Here is a 15,624-nt window from a genome sequence, read left to right on the forward strand (position 1 = left end):
GCCTGGGGCTAATTGTCTCTTGAGTCCTTTGCTCTTACACCCTCAATGAGCGCTGTGTTCTGGGAGAAGGGGGGTCAGAAATACTCTCCAGTGTCAGCTGGCTGCTCTGTCTCCCCCTCCCCCTTCTCTTCTCCCAACTCTTCTGTTCACCTGTCTCCGAGCTGTGACCTTCCTCAAACCACTGCTGTAATTCAACACTGCCTTCCTCTTCTCTGGAAGCTTCAGAAGAAGGGGCGGGGCGATCTCCACCATTCCTCCTTCTCAACCTCTTCCCCTTCACCTGGGCATGAACTGCATCCAAACATTGTTCAGGGGAGCTGCAGCATGGGTTTAGGTTGAAGAATCCAGGACTTACCTTTAACCAGGGTTCCGCCTGAGGCTACAATATTATCGGACACACGCAATCATGCTGGGAGGAGGACTCACCTCTCCTTGTACTTGATGAACACCTGGTAGAGGTTCTGAGAGTTGCTAAAAGACAGGGCGCTCTTCAGATCCACCAGAAAGCACCGATGAACTTCCAAAAGTTCCTGATGCAGGAGGAAAACAGAGTACAGAGAAGAATGAGTTAACCAAAGAACAATGACTCTGTAGGAGAATCTACACTCAAAACAGTGGTCATGGTTTTCAGAGCTCCGGGGAACCACTGCAAACACCCAGGGAGCCATGCAGTCTCCAACACCACAGTTGTAGGAGGACTGAAAAAGGGAATACAGTCGTACCTTGGATCCCAAATGCCTTGTGAGTCGAATGTTTTGGCTCCTGAACGGCACAAACCCAGAAGTGAGAGTTCTGGTTTGCGAACGTTCTTTGGAAGCCAAATGTCCGACATGGCTTCCATGGCTTCTGATTGGCTGCAGGAAGCTCCTGCAGCCAATCAGAAGCCACGCCTTTGTTGTTGAATGTTTTGGGAAGTTGAACAGAATTCTGGAACATATTCTGTTCGACAACCAAGGTACGACTCTAAGGGGACACTGATTAGGGCCTTTCTGGGTTGTTTGAAACTTTGTGCAAACATTACATCTATTCAGGTTCATGGGGAAACTGCAAAATAATTTAGGGAAAGGTTGCTTCTTCCATTCTTACTGATAAATATTTCTTATAGGAGCTGATCCCACTATGATCCATGTGAAAGTTATATAGTCTGCTGCTAATGCCAGCAATTGCTATGGAAATGTTTTGTGTGAAATTTTGTAAAGACAAGATTCCAGTTGTTATTATATACTTTACCTTTTTGGTGTTGGCCCCAGATTTAAAGAACTCCATTCTGTGTGAAATTAGGTAGGCTCCATCCCTCAACACCTTTAAATGTGTCACACACACACACACACACACACACACACTGCTGGTTTTTAATGGGCAGTCTGCAGTTATGGGTTTTTGGGAGGAAAAAGGCACCCGAGACAAAATCAGAGGAACTCCAAAAACAATGAAAACAGTATGAAAGTGAGTGATACGTTGACAAACTTTCACAATGTAAAATGAACACATATATGCAATTATAAGTGATGGTCACTGTTATGTAACAATTGCAACAACTACAACAATTTCTGCAAGCACTTTCAGTGAGGTTTCCTGGATTGCATCCTGTTTTGTGCTTCATCAGATCAAACTGAGTTTCTCACAGATGGCAACTGTAAAATCCTATTTTAGCTTCTTGTTTACCTTTTCAAAACTATGTTCATCTTAAAATATAATACCATAAATAACTCTCAAAACTCTTGAAAGATTAAACTCTTGAAGATTCAAAATGTTAGAAAGATTAAAACAAATTCTGAACTGTTCCCATGCTGCCCTCACTCACGTCTTTACATGCAGGGCCTGCTCACCCATCTGAATATTTTCTACATTTAGTGTCGGAGAAATAGACTGGGTGCGGGGATGGAGGTGTTTTTAAAAGCCAAAACAAAACAAAACTCTGCTTGTCCCCTAGGCTATGCAGTTCCCCCAAACCCTGTGTCATCAACAAACTGGAACCAAGCTATCAGATATTTGCTACCTCATGCATGCCTGGCTGTGCCTCTGTAGAAAAGGTTGGGGAGCTGTTGGCTGTGGAAGGACAAGGAAACCAGAGGCCGCTGTGACTTCGGTGGGATCCCAACAGCACAGCTTCAGCCTCTACTGCGTTCAAAAATGATGATCAAGCAGAAAAACTCTTGCTGGAATGAGTGACTTAACTTTACAAGTGAGTCATTCTGGCTGGAGAAGAAATGGCACATATATGCACATACCCTTTTGCATGAAATATTACAGAGGACCTAACAGAGGAAGGAAGTCTAGGCCACAAGTGAACTCAAATATGTAGCCTTGCAAGATGGAGATGACTGCAGTGAAATAAACAATCTGTCCTGAGGCTACCTGGCTTACAGTAAAGTAGGACTCTTCACAAATATTAATGCTTTTAGTTGCACGCTGCCATCACAGCTAGGTGGGTGTTTTTCAGTTCCAGGGTGTTTCAGGAAAACCAATGCATTTGCACAAGTCTGCCTTTGTTCAAAGTGAAATGGGCTGCTATCCAGCCACAAAACAATTTTACCTTGTTTCTTTAATTAGTGGGATGTGTGTGTTTATAAGAACACCTTACTAAAATTGATTTTAAAAACTTTACTGTTCTCTTTTTTGTGGCTGGTTAAAGCACCTTCTTTAGTGTCATCCTGTCCTCTTTATTTGAATGATCTCTTGTCCCAGAATATTCGTGATGACAAATCTTTGTGCAAGCAGATGTGCTATTATTTTGGACTCACAGCTGTCCATGGTGGTGCAGGTTAATTCTGTGTCCAGGGCGGCTGTCTACCAGCTCCATCTGGTACGCAGGCTGAGACCCTACCTGCCCGCAGACTGTCTTGCCAGAGTGGTGCATGCTCTAGTTATCTCCCGCTTGGACTACTGCAATGCGCTCTACGTGGGGCTACCTTTGAAGGTGACCCGGAAACTGCAATTAATCCAGAATGCGGCAGCTAGACTGGTGACTGGGAGTGGCCGCTGGGACCACATAACACCGGTCCTGAGAGATCTACATTGGCTCCCAGTACGTTTCCGAGCACAGTTCAAAGTGTTGGTGTTAACCTTTAAAGCCCTAAATGGCCACAGCCCAGTATACCTGAAGGAGCGTCTCCACCCCCATCATTCAGCCCGGACACTGAGATCCAGCACCAAGGGCCTTCTGGCGGTTCCCTCACCGCGAGAAGCAAAGCTACAGGGAACCAGACAGAGGGCCTTTTCGGTAGTGGCGCCCGCCCTGTGGAACGCCCTCCCATCAGGAGTTAGAGAGATAAACAACTACCTGTCATTTAGAAAATTCCTGAAGGCAGCCCTGTTTAGGGAAGTTTTTAATTTGTGACTCTGTATTGTATTTTGGTATTTGTTGGAGGCCGCCCAGAGTGGCTGGGGAGACCCGGCCAGATGGGCGGGGTATAAATAATAAATTATTATTATTATTATTACTATTAGAATGCATGTGCGGTGGAACTAAAATCTTCACTATATATCCAGAAACCGTAAGGGGTGCTGTCTCAGATTACATGCTCCTACCTTAGCACTTCTAAGATTACTGGAGTCTGTCTCCCATCACCATAGCAGCTGCAACGAACCTCCCTTTCACACTCCCCTCCCCTGTTACTAAGTTTATTTATTTTTATTTTTTTATTGCTCAGGTGTTCTGGGTCAGACTAATTAGCCACCCCACCTGTCCCTCGGAGGTCCGTCAATGAAGTTAACTCCCTGGTAGTTACAAAACGGGAGTATCTTAGTAACCGGAGTGTCTTTGTCCAGCTGCCGTGGCCGTTTATAATCCTTGCTCTGGGCTTCAGGGGTTAAACACCTTATTGCCTACAGCCCCAGGGTCTCTCTCTCTCTCTAGATCCCTCACTGTAGCAGTCTGCTAAACCCTTTTAGCAACTCAGTGGCATACACAATGTTTCAGCCCACTAGCCCCTCCTGAATGAAAACCCTAAGACACAAACTAACACCCTGCAGGACAGTTTGGACTCTTCCCTGGGTTCACCTCTTCATGAGCAGTTATAACCCGCTGGACCCAAGAATCGACGACGTCTGACTTATAGCAACAAAACTACTCTTTATTTTTTTAAGAGCATAACGGTTTCAGAGAATCAAAAGTTTAAACGTAGTTTCATAACAGCATAAAAGGTTTTCTATTCAGTATAACATACTAAACCTTCGACCTAGCCTAACCTACCCACCACTATCCTGGTCTCTAACCCTCTCTCCCTCAGTCACCACTCACTCCCTCTTTCTCCCACCTGACCAACTGCCGCTCCCTCCTTTTAAAGGGCAAAAAGTCCCGCCTCCTGCGAGCGAACTGCCACTCAAACAGACGGAATCTTAACTCTTCACACGCTGGGGTTTCTGACCATACCCTGCCTAAGGGCAGATCCGTTACAGCAGCCACCACTGCCGGGCTGAATTAGATCTTTGCAAAATCTTCTACGAAATGTCCTGACCTGGACCTTTCAGAAACTTTGAATCAGAACTTAGCTACCCCACAGACTTTATGCTCCTCTAAATGTTATTACACAGTGCTCAGCAAATGTATAACACCCACCTTCATTAAAATAGATATTTCAAGAGAAAATATGCATATTAAAATACAAAATTACCTAAGAATTTTGATTAAAAAGTACAAAGTTATGTGGGAATGGTAAGGTAAAAGGTATGGTAAAGTCCAGTCAAAGGTGACTATATGTCGGACTGGACTGAGGAGGAATGGTGGGGACCGCGCGCCCCTTCTCCTGAACCTTCCCGAGGACAGTATAGATTTAGAACAGTGGTTTGCAGAAGGTCATAGTTCAGAGACTGCAGAGGGGGACAGCTGGGAAATACTGGGAGAGGAACAGCAGGAAGAAGAAACACTAGGGGAGAGACACCTGACAGATTCGGTGTCTTTGGACAGCATTCCTGAGCCCCCCCTCCCAGGACCAGGGCCGGCGCGTCCATTTAGGCGAACTCGGCAGTTGCCTAGGGCACCAAAATGGAGGGAGCGCTGGCCAGCCTGCCCCCTCCCCTCCCCGGTGCTGCTCCGCCAGCGGCAGAGTGGCGGGGGAGGGGGAGCAGCCCGAAATCGGGCTTCTCCAGAGGGCCGGTGCTAAGGATTGGCCGGGGGGGGGCGCCAGAAGGTGATCTCGCCTAGGGCGCAAAAAACCCTAGCACCGGCCCTGCCCAGGACTAGGAGTGTAGTAGAACAGAAAGCTCAGAGGCAGAAAGCCCAGATCAGCCGGTGCAGGGATGACGGAGGATAAAAGAGACAGAGGGGGCTGGGCTTTACTCGGAGCAATGTCATTATTGAATAGGGACTACATTCCTTTGTCTCTTTCTGTGAATACTGAATAAATTATGTGGTAAGGACTCTTCTTGTTTATCTGCTTTTTTGGCGGCCACCGGGGGAGGGATAGGATTCCCTGAAACTTGACATTATGGGGTGTGGCACTTATTTCGCTTCAGGCCGAAGGAGTTGATGTTTGTCCACAGACAGCTTTCCGGGTCATGTGGCCAGCAGAACTAAACCGCTTCTGGCGCAACGGAACACCATGATGGAAACCAGAGCGCATGGAAATGTCTTTTACCTTCTTGCCACAGTGGTACCTATTTATCTATTTGCACTGGTGTGCTTTCGAACTCTTAGGTTGGCAGGAGCTGGGACAGAGCAATGGGAGCTCACGGATTCAAAGTGCCGACCTTCCGACTGGCAAGCCCAAGAGGCTTAGTGGTTTAGACCACAGCGCCACCTGCATCCTAGGGCCAGATCACAGACAACCAGCTCTCCGTGTGCTTAGAGCTACTATGTGATTTAATCCTCAGCCGTCCTTGTTCATCAGGATAAACCAGGCTCATATGGTCCCTGTCCCCCAGTTACATTTCGCATTCACATACCCTCCAACATCCTGGTGATCAAAATTGGTCCCGCTCCCCTTATGTGTGAATGAATGGAACTATGAGTAAAAACATGCAAAAATTACATAGGGTGAAAAGAGAAAGATATACCCACTTCTAGGTAACCATGGACTTGCCGTGTTTCTAGTCACAGGCCTGTGCTTTAAAGCACTGTGTCTGAGGACTTTTTCTCCCCCCCCCCCCGGCACTTTCCTCATGAAAACCTGCTCTTTACTGTGAGCAAACGTCAATCCTCTGAAAACCCAAATTGCCTTTTGTTCCAATTCAGAATTAGGAACATTTTTTTTTTTGTGGGGAAAGAACTAGGGCAAAAAAGAGGAAGAGGAGGTGGAGCACCCAGACACAGTGCTTTAAGGCATGGACCTGTGCCTAGGAAGCATGAGGCGAAAGGAAAATGTGGTTAAGACCAGTGATGGGAAGGGCAAGTGTCTGGGGAGTTAGGAGGGAATTAAGAAACTTTGGTTTTTTCCTGGCACAGATTACAATCTGAGCCAGAGAAGAACTACGGTGTCCCAGAAGTCATACAGGTTCACATTCTGAGTCAGGGAATTATGACTTTGGCAGCATCGTTACTAAAAGCCACCAAGGCTTCGGGTCACAAACTGGTTGCTACGTTAAACCAACCTACCGTATTGGCCCGAATATAAGCTGCCCCCAAATATAAGCCACACCTTTAAAATTCAAGGGGGGGGGAGAAAAAAAGACAATACCCGAATATAAGCCGCTCCCTTAAAATTCTGCAGGCACTCACACCCATTCTGTTGTATGTCTGTTTCAGCAGCGATATCGTAAAAGCCAATTTTTGTAAGGTCGCAAATTTAAGCTGCACTTTAACTTTTCACGGCCAGAATTTGGAAAAAAGTGAGGCTTATATTCAGGTCAATACGGTAATTTATTGCTTTGACAATGGACAACAGTAATGTGGGGCACTTAGTATATCTAGAGCAGCTGGCAGAGCAGTATTTAAAAAAAGCAATGTGCCTGAAAGATTGGATTCTTACCTCAATGTTAATAAAAATATTCTCCAGGTGCTGTGGTTGCAGAAACAGCTGCAGAGGTTTCATGAAATGCTGGAAAGAGCACAACCTGGTTGAAACGATCTAGTAACAAGCACAATTCAAGACAGCAAGATGCACAGTGGCTGATGGGGGGTGAATATACCATACTGGGGAGAAATTTCTGAATGCCCAGTTTAGCACTATACATGCTGTGAGCAGAGGAAGAAGCCACTGTGGGGAGGGATCCTTCTCTCATTCTATCAGGCTGAGGGCCACGCTCCCCCTTCTTTGTCGCTACAAACAAAGGGTAGAACTAAGTAACGAAGACACAGTGAGCAGCTGCCGCCAAAAACCTCAGGCCCATTTTAACGTCTCCCTCCAACTCCCATAATCACGGGTGCAACTCAATTTGTGACCTGACCAGGGCCGGATTTAGATTTGTTGAGGCCCTAAGCTACTGAAGGGAATGGGCCCTTTATATGTCCAGCTGTCATTTGTCAACAACAAATTGTCACTTTTTTGTGTTGAATGTATGCTATATGGTAATTTATGGACCTAATAGGTATTTAAAGCCATTTGCACATTGCCATGCAGAATGTAGGCACCCTATATGTAGAAATAAGGGATATTTTAGGGATATTTTGGGGCCCTAAGCTATAGCTTGTTTAGCTTGTACATAAATTCGGCACTGGACCTGACGGCGTCTGGCTGTGTGAGTTTCTCGGGCCCTGCTCCACGTCACCCACAACCGCTGGCAGGGGTGGGGAAACTCACAGCATGCCGACATCGCCTGGTGAGTTGCACAAAGCAAGAGAGAAGAAGACAACCAGACAGGGAGCTGCTGCTTCTGTGGCCTGAATGTGGGGCAAAGAGAAATTCGGTGACCTGAACAGCTGTGAGAAGGGAGGAGACGGAAGTCGCATAAGTACCTGGTGGATAGATTCTAGTGTGCTTGTGTATTTCTCCTCCGTCTGTTGGATCTCCTGAAGGCAACATTTCCTCTTGTCCAGTTCAGTCATCCGCTGCTGCAAAACATACCACACAGTGGGGAACCATGTTATCAGATGAGTTGCTGTGGGTCAGTGGATGAAGCCTGGACCCTGGACTCAGGTTCAAATGCATCACTCACTAGGCTGCCCTAATGATGTTAACTATGTTAATGGGCCAGGTGTTTCAGCATTAAAAAGGGAGATTCACCTGGTGCCTTCATTATATACAGGGCCGGCGTGCAGGGGCATAGCAAGAGGGGGCGAGCCGCACTGGGTTCCATAATGGAGGGGGTGACAAATTATCAAGGAACAAATTTTTTGAATTTTTTTTTTAATGCCTGCTCCGAAGGTCTTATCTTACTATACTAGGGATTATATAGCTATATATGACATTTCATGCATATCGGTTAATATCTCCTCCACCAAAATAGCTGTTCACTTGGCTGTTTTCCTATGTCATGAAGGCTGAAATTTCAGTTCATAGAACAGTAACCATGTGGAAAGCCATCTAATTAGATTTTAATTAGATTTTGAGACGTTTTTAGGAGGTAATTTAATTATTGTTTGATTTTATACCAATGTATCTGATGTTAGCCACCCTGAGCCGGGGAGGATGGGATATAAATAAAAGTTTTTTTTTTTTATTACTTATTATTCCTTTGTAAGAAAATATGAAATAACGTAAAACAAATTTTGCGGGGGGGGGGGGAAGGAAATTAATGGGGGGGGATTGACAAGAAATTTTCCACACCGGGTACCACCTGACCTTCACATACCTGGGGGGGGGGGGGGTTTGACAAAAAAATTTTTTGCCCCCGGGTACCAATTTACCTCCTCCCCCCCTCCTCGCTGGCCTGCCCCTTGCCTCTATGCCAAGCTCCGCCGCTGGCTGGCTTGCGGAGCCGGGGCATGGAGAGGGGCGGGCCAGTGAGGAGGGGTGTCACCCCCTCCTCGCTGGCCCATCCCTCTCCCTGCCCCAACTTGCGCTCCACCAAGGGAGCCCGGGCAGCTACAGGGTAGGCAATTTCAAAAGTCTATATAAGAGCTTGCACACCAATGTTCTGGGTTCCTCTCCTCCCTCCCTGCGTGGGGTGAGCAGGGGAACCTGTTGCAACAGTTTAATAAAGATCAGGCTTACTAGCCGCTTTGCTTCTCAATATAATCTGGTTGGCCTCTGTTATTTTCTCTTACTGATAGAGAACCTACAAAAGGTCTCTATATAGGCTCTTGGGTACCCCATAAGGGAAAAGGAGCAGTTTTTTTTTCTTATAAGGGGGGTTGTTTTGTTGTTTTGGTTTAATTATTTACTTGTGTTTTATCCTGTATTTTATTCTGTGAACTGCCCAGATATCTTTTGATGATAAATTTAATAAACCAATAAGAAATAAATAAGACAGGATTAACACTGACTCGTTCGCTTTTATTTAATCTTTCTAAACTACTCTGCAGGGCTGCTGTGAAGATGAACAAGTTGCAGATGGTAAAATGCTTGCTGTGTCTGATAGATAAACCTGATAGATAAATCAGCTTGAAAGCAGAGATGAGCGCTGCACCCCATAGTCGAATTCAACTGGAATTCAACAGTTGTCCAGGGGTCCTTTACCTTTTCTACCTACATAAATCACGCAAAGTCTTTCTGCACAATGACTTTCTTCTGATGGTGGGTGGAGCCGGCATCAGTAATTGCGCCTTGCAAGGAATGGATAGATCACCCCCTCCTGGCTACTTACCGGCATGGCACTTGGCTCTGACCTCATCAGATCCTCGTAGATGTCATCTCCTTCTGCCTCCTCGTTTTCCACACAATCGTAGAGGTCATCATCTTCATCCATGGTGTCACTGGGTGGAAAGGGAGAGAGAAAGAACTTTAGCCCTCCCACCCCTGGCACGAGAGAAGGTAGATTTTGTTGCAATGGGACCCATGTGTCTTCAGTTGCCGTGGGTCATGGGAGTCCGCCTCAAGTCGCTATCTAGACCACCCTCGTTTACTTTCAAAGACCTGTATTCCTGAGAGAAGCTTATTGGCACAATGATGATCATTTCCCCGTTAATACTTCTGCGCCTTTAGCAATCGTAGAAGCAGCAGGAATTCGGGAGGGGAAGGTTCTGCAAGTGTACAGTGATAGGAAAAAAGATCCACTTGATCATTTTCTGATGTCACACATTCTTTCAAGGCCCAGGTCTCCTTCCAGGGAAAAGCAGCAATGCTTGGCATGAATGATTTACCCCTCCCCTCCCAGAATGGTCTTGCTCCTTACTCAATTTGATCCGATAAGCCACTGTATATATCATCATCAGCGATGCTGTCCTCTGTAGGGAACGGCCTGTAAAATAACAAAGATTGTTTAAAATCAGAATGTAATATCCACAAGCTACTCAAGTAACTGCAACTATATATATGCCTATATATAGATAATGTATTTATAGTGGTATTGTCCCTCCACCCCTGATTTACTGAAACCTCTGCCATTGTTAAAAACCACAATTTTCACCTCAATGTTCCTCCACACCTACTCAAACTTCTGCTGTTGTTCGAGTACAGAGAGAAGGGAGAGAAGGGACCACTCAAAACAGTGGTCTGTGTGCAAGGGAGAGGTTTTTAAAAAACAGACAGGAAAAAGGGGTTGGAGGTGACAATAGGGCCGGTGGGTGGGTGGGTGCGCACATACACAAAGGGGGTTGCGCCACAGGAGAGAGGAGAGGAGATGGCATGGAAATGGGGGGGGGGGTGGTCTGTGTGAAAGGGATTGTTGAGAAAAGCAGGAAGTAATTGTATGGGGTTGAAGAGGAAAACCGGGGCATGAAAGGGCCTGAAGGGGATGGCAGCTTAATAATTGGACTTACTAGATGTACTTTGTGGGAAAAGGAAGATGCAGGAGGTTACCATGAGGGTGACTTCTGTGTGAAGGGGGGTTGCACAAAAGAAGGCAGGTGAAAACAAGGGTGCAAAGCAAGGTGACATGAGCTTCGCAGTTGCATGGGGTGGGAAGGAGAAACTCAGGGGGGGGGGTGTTAATGTGAGCAGAGATGGCAGGGGAGTAGAGTGAGCAAAGGCGCAGCCCCTAGCTTTACAACAGTTTCACAAAATGCCACATCCGTGTGAGCCACGCATGAAAGCCGTCTGCACTTACACAAACCCTTTGTTCTGAGCAACCTGTGTCCACGAAAGTATTGATAAGGTGTCAATCACCTACGTGGAAGAAGAGAGAGAGGGAGAGAGAAAGAAAAAAAGAGAGGTGTGTGGTCAGCAACATTGGACTTAATCCACAGGTACTTGATTATTGACTTTAAAACGTTTATATACCACCATGTTTTGTAGATCCAAGGCAGCTTTTGTTGAAATGTAAAAAAGCAGAGCCAATAATACAACATACAGCAAAACAATAAAACCCGATGAATTACTGTATTTTTCACACCATAAGACGCACCTAGTTTTTAGAGGAGGAAAACAAGAAAAAATTATTCTGAATCAAACCTGTGGGTCCCCAGATGTTGTTGGACTACAACTCCCATCATCCCTCAACTCCCATCATCCCTGAGCTCTGGCCTTGCTAGCTAGGGGTAATGGGAGTTGTAGTTCAACAACATCTGGGGACCCACAGGTTGAGAAAGGCTGATACGGCATGTGAGGTGGGGCTTACCTGCCCCCCCCCAATATTTTATTCAAGTTGGAAGAGGGAGGGAGGGAGGGAAGGAAGCAAGAGAGAGGGAGAGCTCACATTTGTGTGTGCCTGTGGCAGGCAGCTGCCTTGCCTCGCCGCCGAGGTGACTTTGCAACCGGAGCAAGAGGAGGAGGAGGAGGAGACGCCAACACAGGAGCCATGTAAGCGGCTCTCTCTCTGCTTGCTATACAGCGAGGCAGGAGGAGGAGCGGACGGGAGCCATGGCGCCAGTGGCAGAGGCATCCCTCCACTCACGACTGCAGCGGCAGCCAAGGGATGCCTCTGCCGCCCAGTGCCTTCACTCCATAAGACACACAGATATTTCCCCTTACTTTTCAGGAGGGAAAAAATGCATCTTATGGAATGGAAAATACGATAAACAGAAATTCAAGTCCATCCCAGAGACATCCCCAATCCCAGTCCCCAGTGCCCAGCCAGGACATGCAGAGTAAGCCAGAGGAGATGGGGAAAATGGCACAAGATGAAGAGAGCTTTACTCAGTAGCCTGGACTCAGGGAATGCTACTTTGCAGCTGGTTGTCCAGTTCTGGATTTCTTTTTAGAAATACTTCTGAAGAAGAAGAAGAAGAAGAAGAAGAAGAAGAAGAAGAGTTTGGATTTGATATCCCGCTTTTCACTACCCGAAGGAGTCTCAAAGCGCCTAACATTCTCCTTTCCCTTCCTCCCCCACAACAAACGCTCTGTGAGGTGAGTGGGGCTGAGAGACTTCAGAGAAGTGTGACTAGCCCAAGGTCACTCAGCAGCTGCATGTGGAGGAGCAGAGACGCGAACCCGGTTCCCCAGATAACGAGTCTACCGCTCTTAACCACTACACCACACTGGCTCTCTGAAGCCTTTACAACGTGGAAAATAACTAAAAGGAAGAACACAATCTAATTGTTCATTGCTGCAATGTATCACATTGTACTGTTAACGTTATTTAGGTGACATCTTGCATAAACGCCAATGAAATTAGTCTATGTTTCCAGAATGTTTGCATATAAATTAAGCCTTTCCTGTTACCTTGACTATAATTACTTGAGGTACAATTGTTCCATTTTAATTTAACAGAAAACATCCCGATAAGGCTACTTAGGAGATGTCATGCTTGCTGTATTTGGGGTGGGGTGGAAGTAAGAGCTGCTTTAATTCCGGGGTTGCCATAGGTCCTCTTTTCCCAAGACATGCCCTCTTTTTCATGATGAGAATCATCATAGAGATCCATAGTTAAAAGCAGAAGTTGGCAAATGTGTCCTCTTTGTTGCTCTTCAAAATATGGCAACCCTAATCCACATGCATATAAATACACTGATGAAGGACAATGCCGATTTCCTCAGTTTCCAGACGCCCCTTAAATAATATTTTTTCAGAATCATAGCAAACTGTTCCCTGGGGAGAGGGATTGACTGTTAAACCACTTTGAGAATTGTAGCTCTCTGTGTGTTGGGCCAATGGCCGTAAATAAAACTTACTTACTAGCTCTGTGAGGGGAATAAGGGGGTCTCCTGACAACTCTCAGCTCCCTTAACAAACTACAGTTTCCAGGAGTCTTTGGGGGAAGCAATGACTTATTAAAGTGGTTTGATACTTTAAAAAGCACGTGGGGCCTCTGTTGTTTCCATGATTGCTATTGAGAACTGATGCACCACAGTGACTCAGTGTGTGAGAAGGGAATTCCCCGCTTAAAATTTTACCTCTGACTCAGCCATGAATTCTCTGGGCAAGCTATCAGCCTCAGCTCCCAACAGTCTTACAGGGCTGTTGAAAGAATTGCTAAGATAATGTGTGTGGAATGCTTAAAATGTTTAAGAAAATCACTATATAAAGGGGCAGAATCCAACCAAAATTAACCACTTTTAAGTCCTGTTTGAGAAAGTTAAACACATAATAACTTAAATCTCTCACTTGGGTATTAAGAACGCTTGATTCTGGATGGATTGTGTTGTTATTCCTATATTAGTTCATTATTTTGGTACTTCGTGTACTGTATCTGTAATGGATGCCCCCTCTTTTCAGAATCTATGGCTCTACAGTGCCCCTTGCTCTTAAAAAGTTGATGCAACTGTGGGGCTGAAATCCAGCTGTGACCAGGATTCTGGAAGAACTGCAAGAATAGGGCCAGACTTGCAGCATCAGCGATGCAAGGAGTCGGCTAAGACAGCAGGCATCGAAAGAGATGACGTAAGCAGGGCATCTGAGTCTCAATTGCCTGCCATCAAACCCAGCACTCTGTACCTTGCTGGCTTCTGTTACAAAAACTTCTTTCTCAAAAGCAATCAGGAAAAGGTTGAGCAGGAATCTGTTTTAGGTCAAATTAGGCATGATGGGACTGCCAAATTTGTCTACTAACAGAACTGCCCCAGTCAGAACGTAGGCAGGCTCCAACAACCAGTGTGGTGCAGTGGTTAAAGTGCAAATAATAATAATAATAATAATAATAATAATAATAATAATAATAATAATAATAATAATAATAATAATATATTTATATGCCTCCAATCTGGCTGGGTTTCCCCAGCCACTCTGGGTGGCTCCCAACAGAATAATAATAATAATAATAATAATAATAATAATAATAGTGATAAAGCATCAAACATTAAAAACTTTCATAAACATTAGTTAAGACTAGAAACATCAGTTAAGTTTAGAAATGGGGGCATCCAGGTTCAAACTCCTACTTGGCCATGAAGCTCCTTAGATGACTTTGGGCCTACCTCACAGGGCTATTGATAAATATGTGGCCGGGGCGTTCTATGTATGCCAGCCCAAGCTCAATGAAGGAGGAGACAACTTGGTTTTTCTCCACTCAGAAAAATTCAGCTGGCCAGCAATCTGCAGGTGCCATGCCAGTAGAGAAGTAAGACCCCTTCACACCCTATAGTAATTTCTTACGTGTTTGACAGTTGTTCTGCTATTTTACTAAAAAAAGGTTTGTGTGGCTGAGGGATGCTGAACTCTCACTCCCCTGTGTTGCTTCAGGCATTTTTCTCCATACTCATCTCCATTGCTGCCAGTGGCGTAGGAAGGGGGGGGCGCGAAGGGGGCAGGGCGCCCTGGGTTCCAGGCTGGAGGGGGTGACACTCTGGGCGCACCCCCCGTGCGACACCCAAGCTTAGCCCCGCGGACGCTGGGAAAAAGCCACGCTCGGCAGCGGGGCTCGCAAACCTGCTTGACACGCGCTTTGCTATTTCTGGCTCGGGTGGAGTTGAGGGGTAGGTGTGGGCCTGTGCCTGCCCCCGCCCCTCACCTCTGGCCAAGCCGGAAATAGCAAAGCGTGCGCCGAGCAGGTTAGCCGTCGGCATGCACTTGGCTGCTTGGGCTGCGGGCTGCGGTGAGCAGACTTGGGCCGCTGATGCCCCTCCCTGGCTCGCCTCCGCCCGCAGCCTGAGCGGGGAGGAACGAAGCAAAGCGCCGAGCGGCTCCCGCTCGGCGCTTTGCTTCGTTCCTTCCCGCTCAGGCTGCGGGCGGAGGAGAGGGGCAGGGCTCGGCCCGCAGTTCACCTCCGCCCACAGCCCAAGCAGCAAAGCATGTGCTGATGTCGGTGCGCGCTTTGCTGCTTGGTCTGCGGGTGGAGGTGAGCCAGGGAGGGGCGTCAGCAGCCCAAGAGAAGCCCTCCCCTCCCCTCTGCCTGCAGCCTGAACGAGAAGGAGCGAAGCAAAGCGCTTCGCACACCTCCATTCGGATGTGCATGCGTGCTATGGAGTGACTCTGCCCCCGTGTTTGCCGCCCCGGGTGGCGAAGCGGCTTCCTCCGCCCCTGATTGCTTCAAGGAGAGGGGATTCAACTCCCCTTTTCGATGGGTCGCTTTTAATGTTAAAATTAGACCTTTGCCTGCTTCCTTCATTTTGTACGCAAGCAGACCACGTTTGGATTGAGTTCCAGGTGGAAGACAGGGCGAGGTCAAGACGTTTTGCTGCCTGAGGTGAAGGACAAAATGGCGTCCTCCCCCAGGGCACCATCTTGTCCACAGAAGCCAGCTGGACTGGTAGTTGCCTCTTATTCCAATACTGGTGAAAGGACAATGTCTCCCAGTGCACTTGAGGGCCTCAAGCTAGTGTAGCTGTACAGG

General features: G+C 46.8%; 1 protein-coding gene across 5 annotated transcripts in view; it reads right to left on the reverse strand.

Moving 5' to 3' along the window:
- The window catches only part of VAV1 (vav guanine nucleotide exchange factor 1), a 73,774-nt gene that overhangs the window by 36,434 nt on the left and 21,716 nt on the right, over window positions 1-15,624 (reverse strand). For 4 of the 5 annotated variants that reach the window (XM_033173446.1, XM_033173448.1, XM_033173449.1 and 1 more), the window contains 6 exons: window positions 11,026-11,084; window positions 10,153-10,218; window positions 9,625-9,733; window positions 7,835-7,930; window positions 6,909-6,977; window positions 427-530 (listed from right to left, as the gene is read on the reverse strand). In XM_033173446.1, the coding sequence (XP_033029337.1) occupies window positions 427-530; window positions 6,909-6,977; window positions 7,835-7,930; window positions 9,625-9,733; window positions 10,153-10,218; window positions 11,026-11,084 (503 nt within the window). The remainder of the gene's footprint in view (window positions 1-426; window positions 531-6,908; window positions 6,978-7,834; window positions 7,931-9,624; window positions 9,734-10,152; window positions 10,219-11,025; window positions 11,085-15,624) is intronic. The other variant, XM_033173447.1, reaches the window with a different exon arrangement.

The sequence above is a fragment of the Lacerta agilis genome, chromosome 16 (genome assembly GCF_009819535.1).
Source record: "Lacerta agilis isolate rLacAgi1 chromosome 16, rLacAgi1.pri, whole genome shotgun sequence".
Taxonomy (NCBI): domain Eukaryota; kingdom Metazoa; phylum Chordata; class Lepidosauria; order Squamata; family Lacertidae; genus Lacerta; species Lacerta agilis.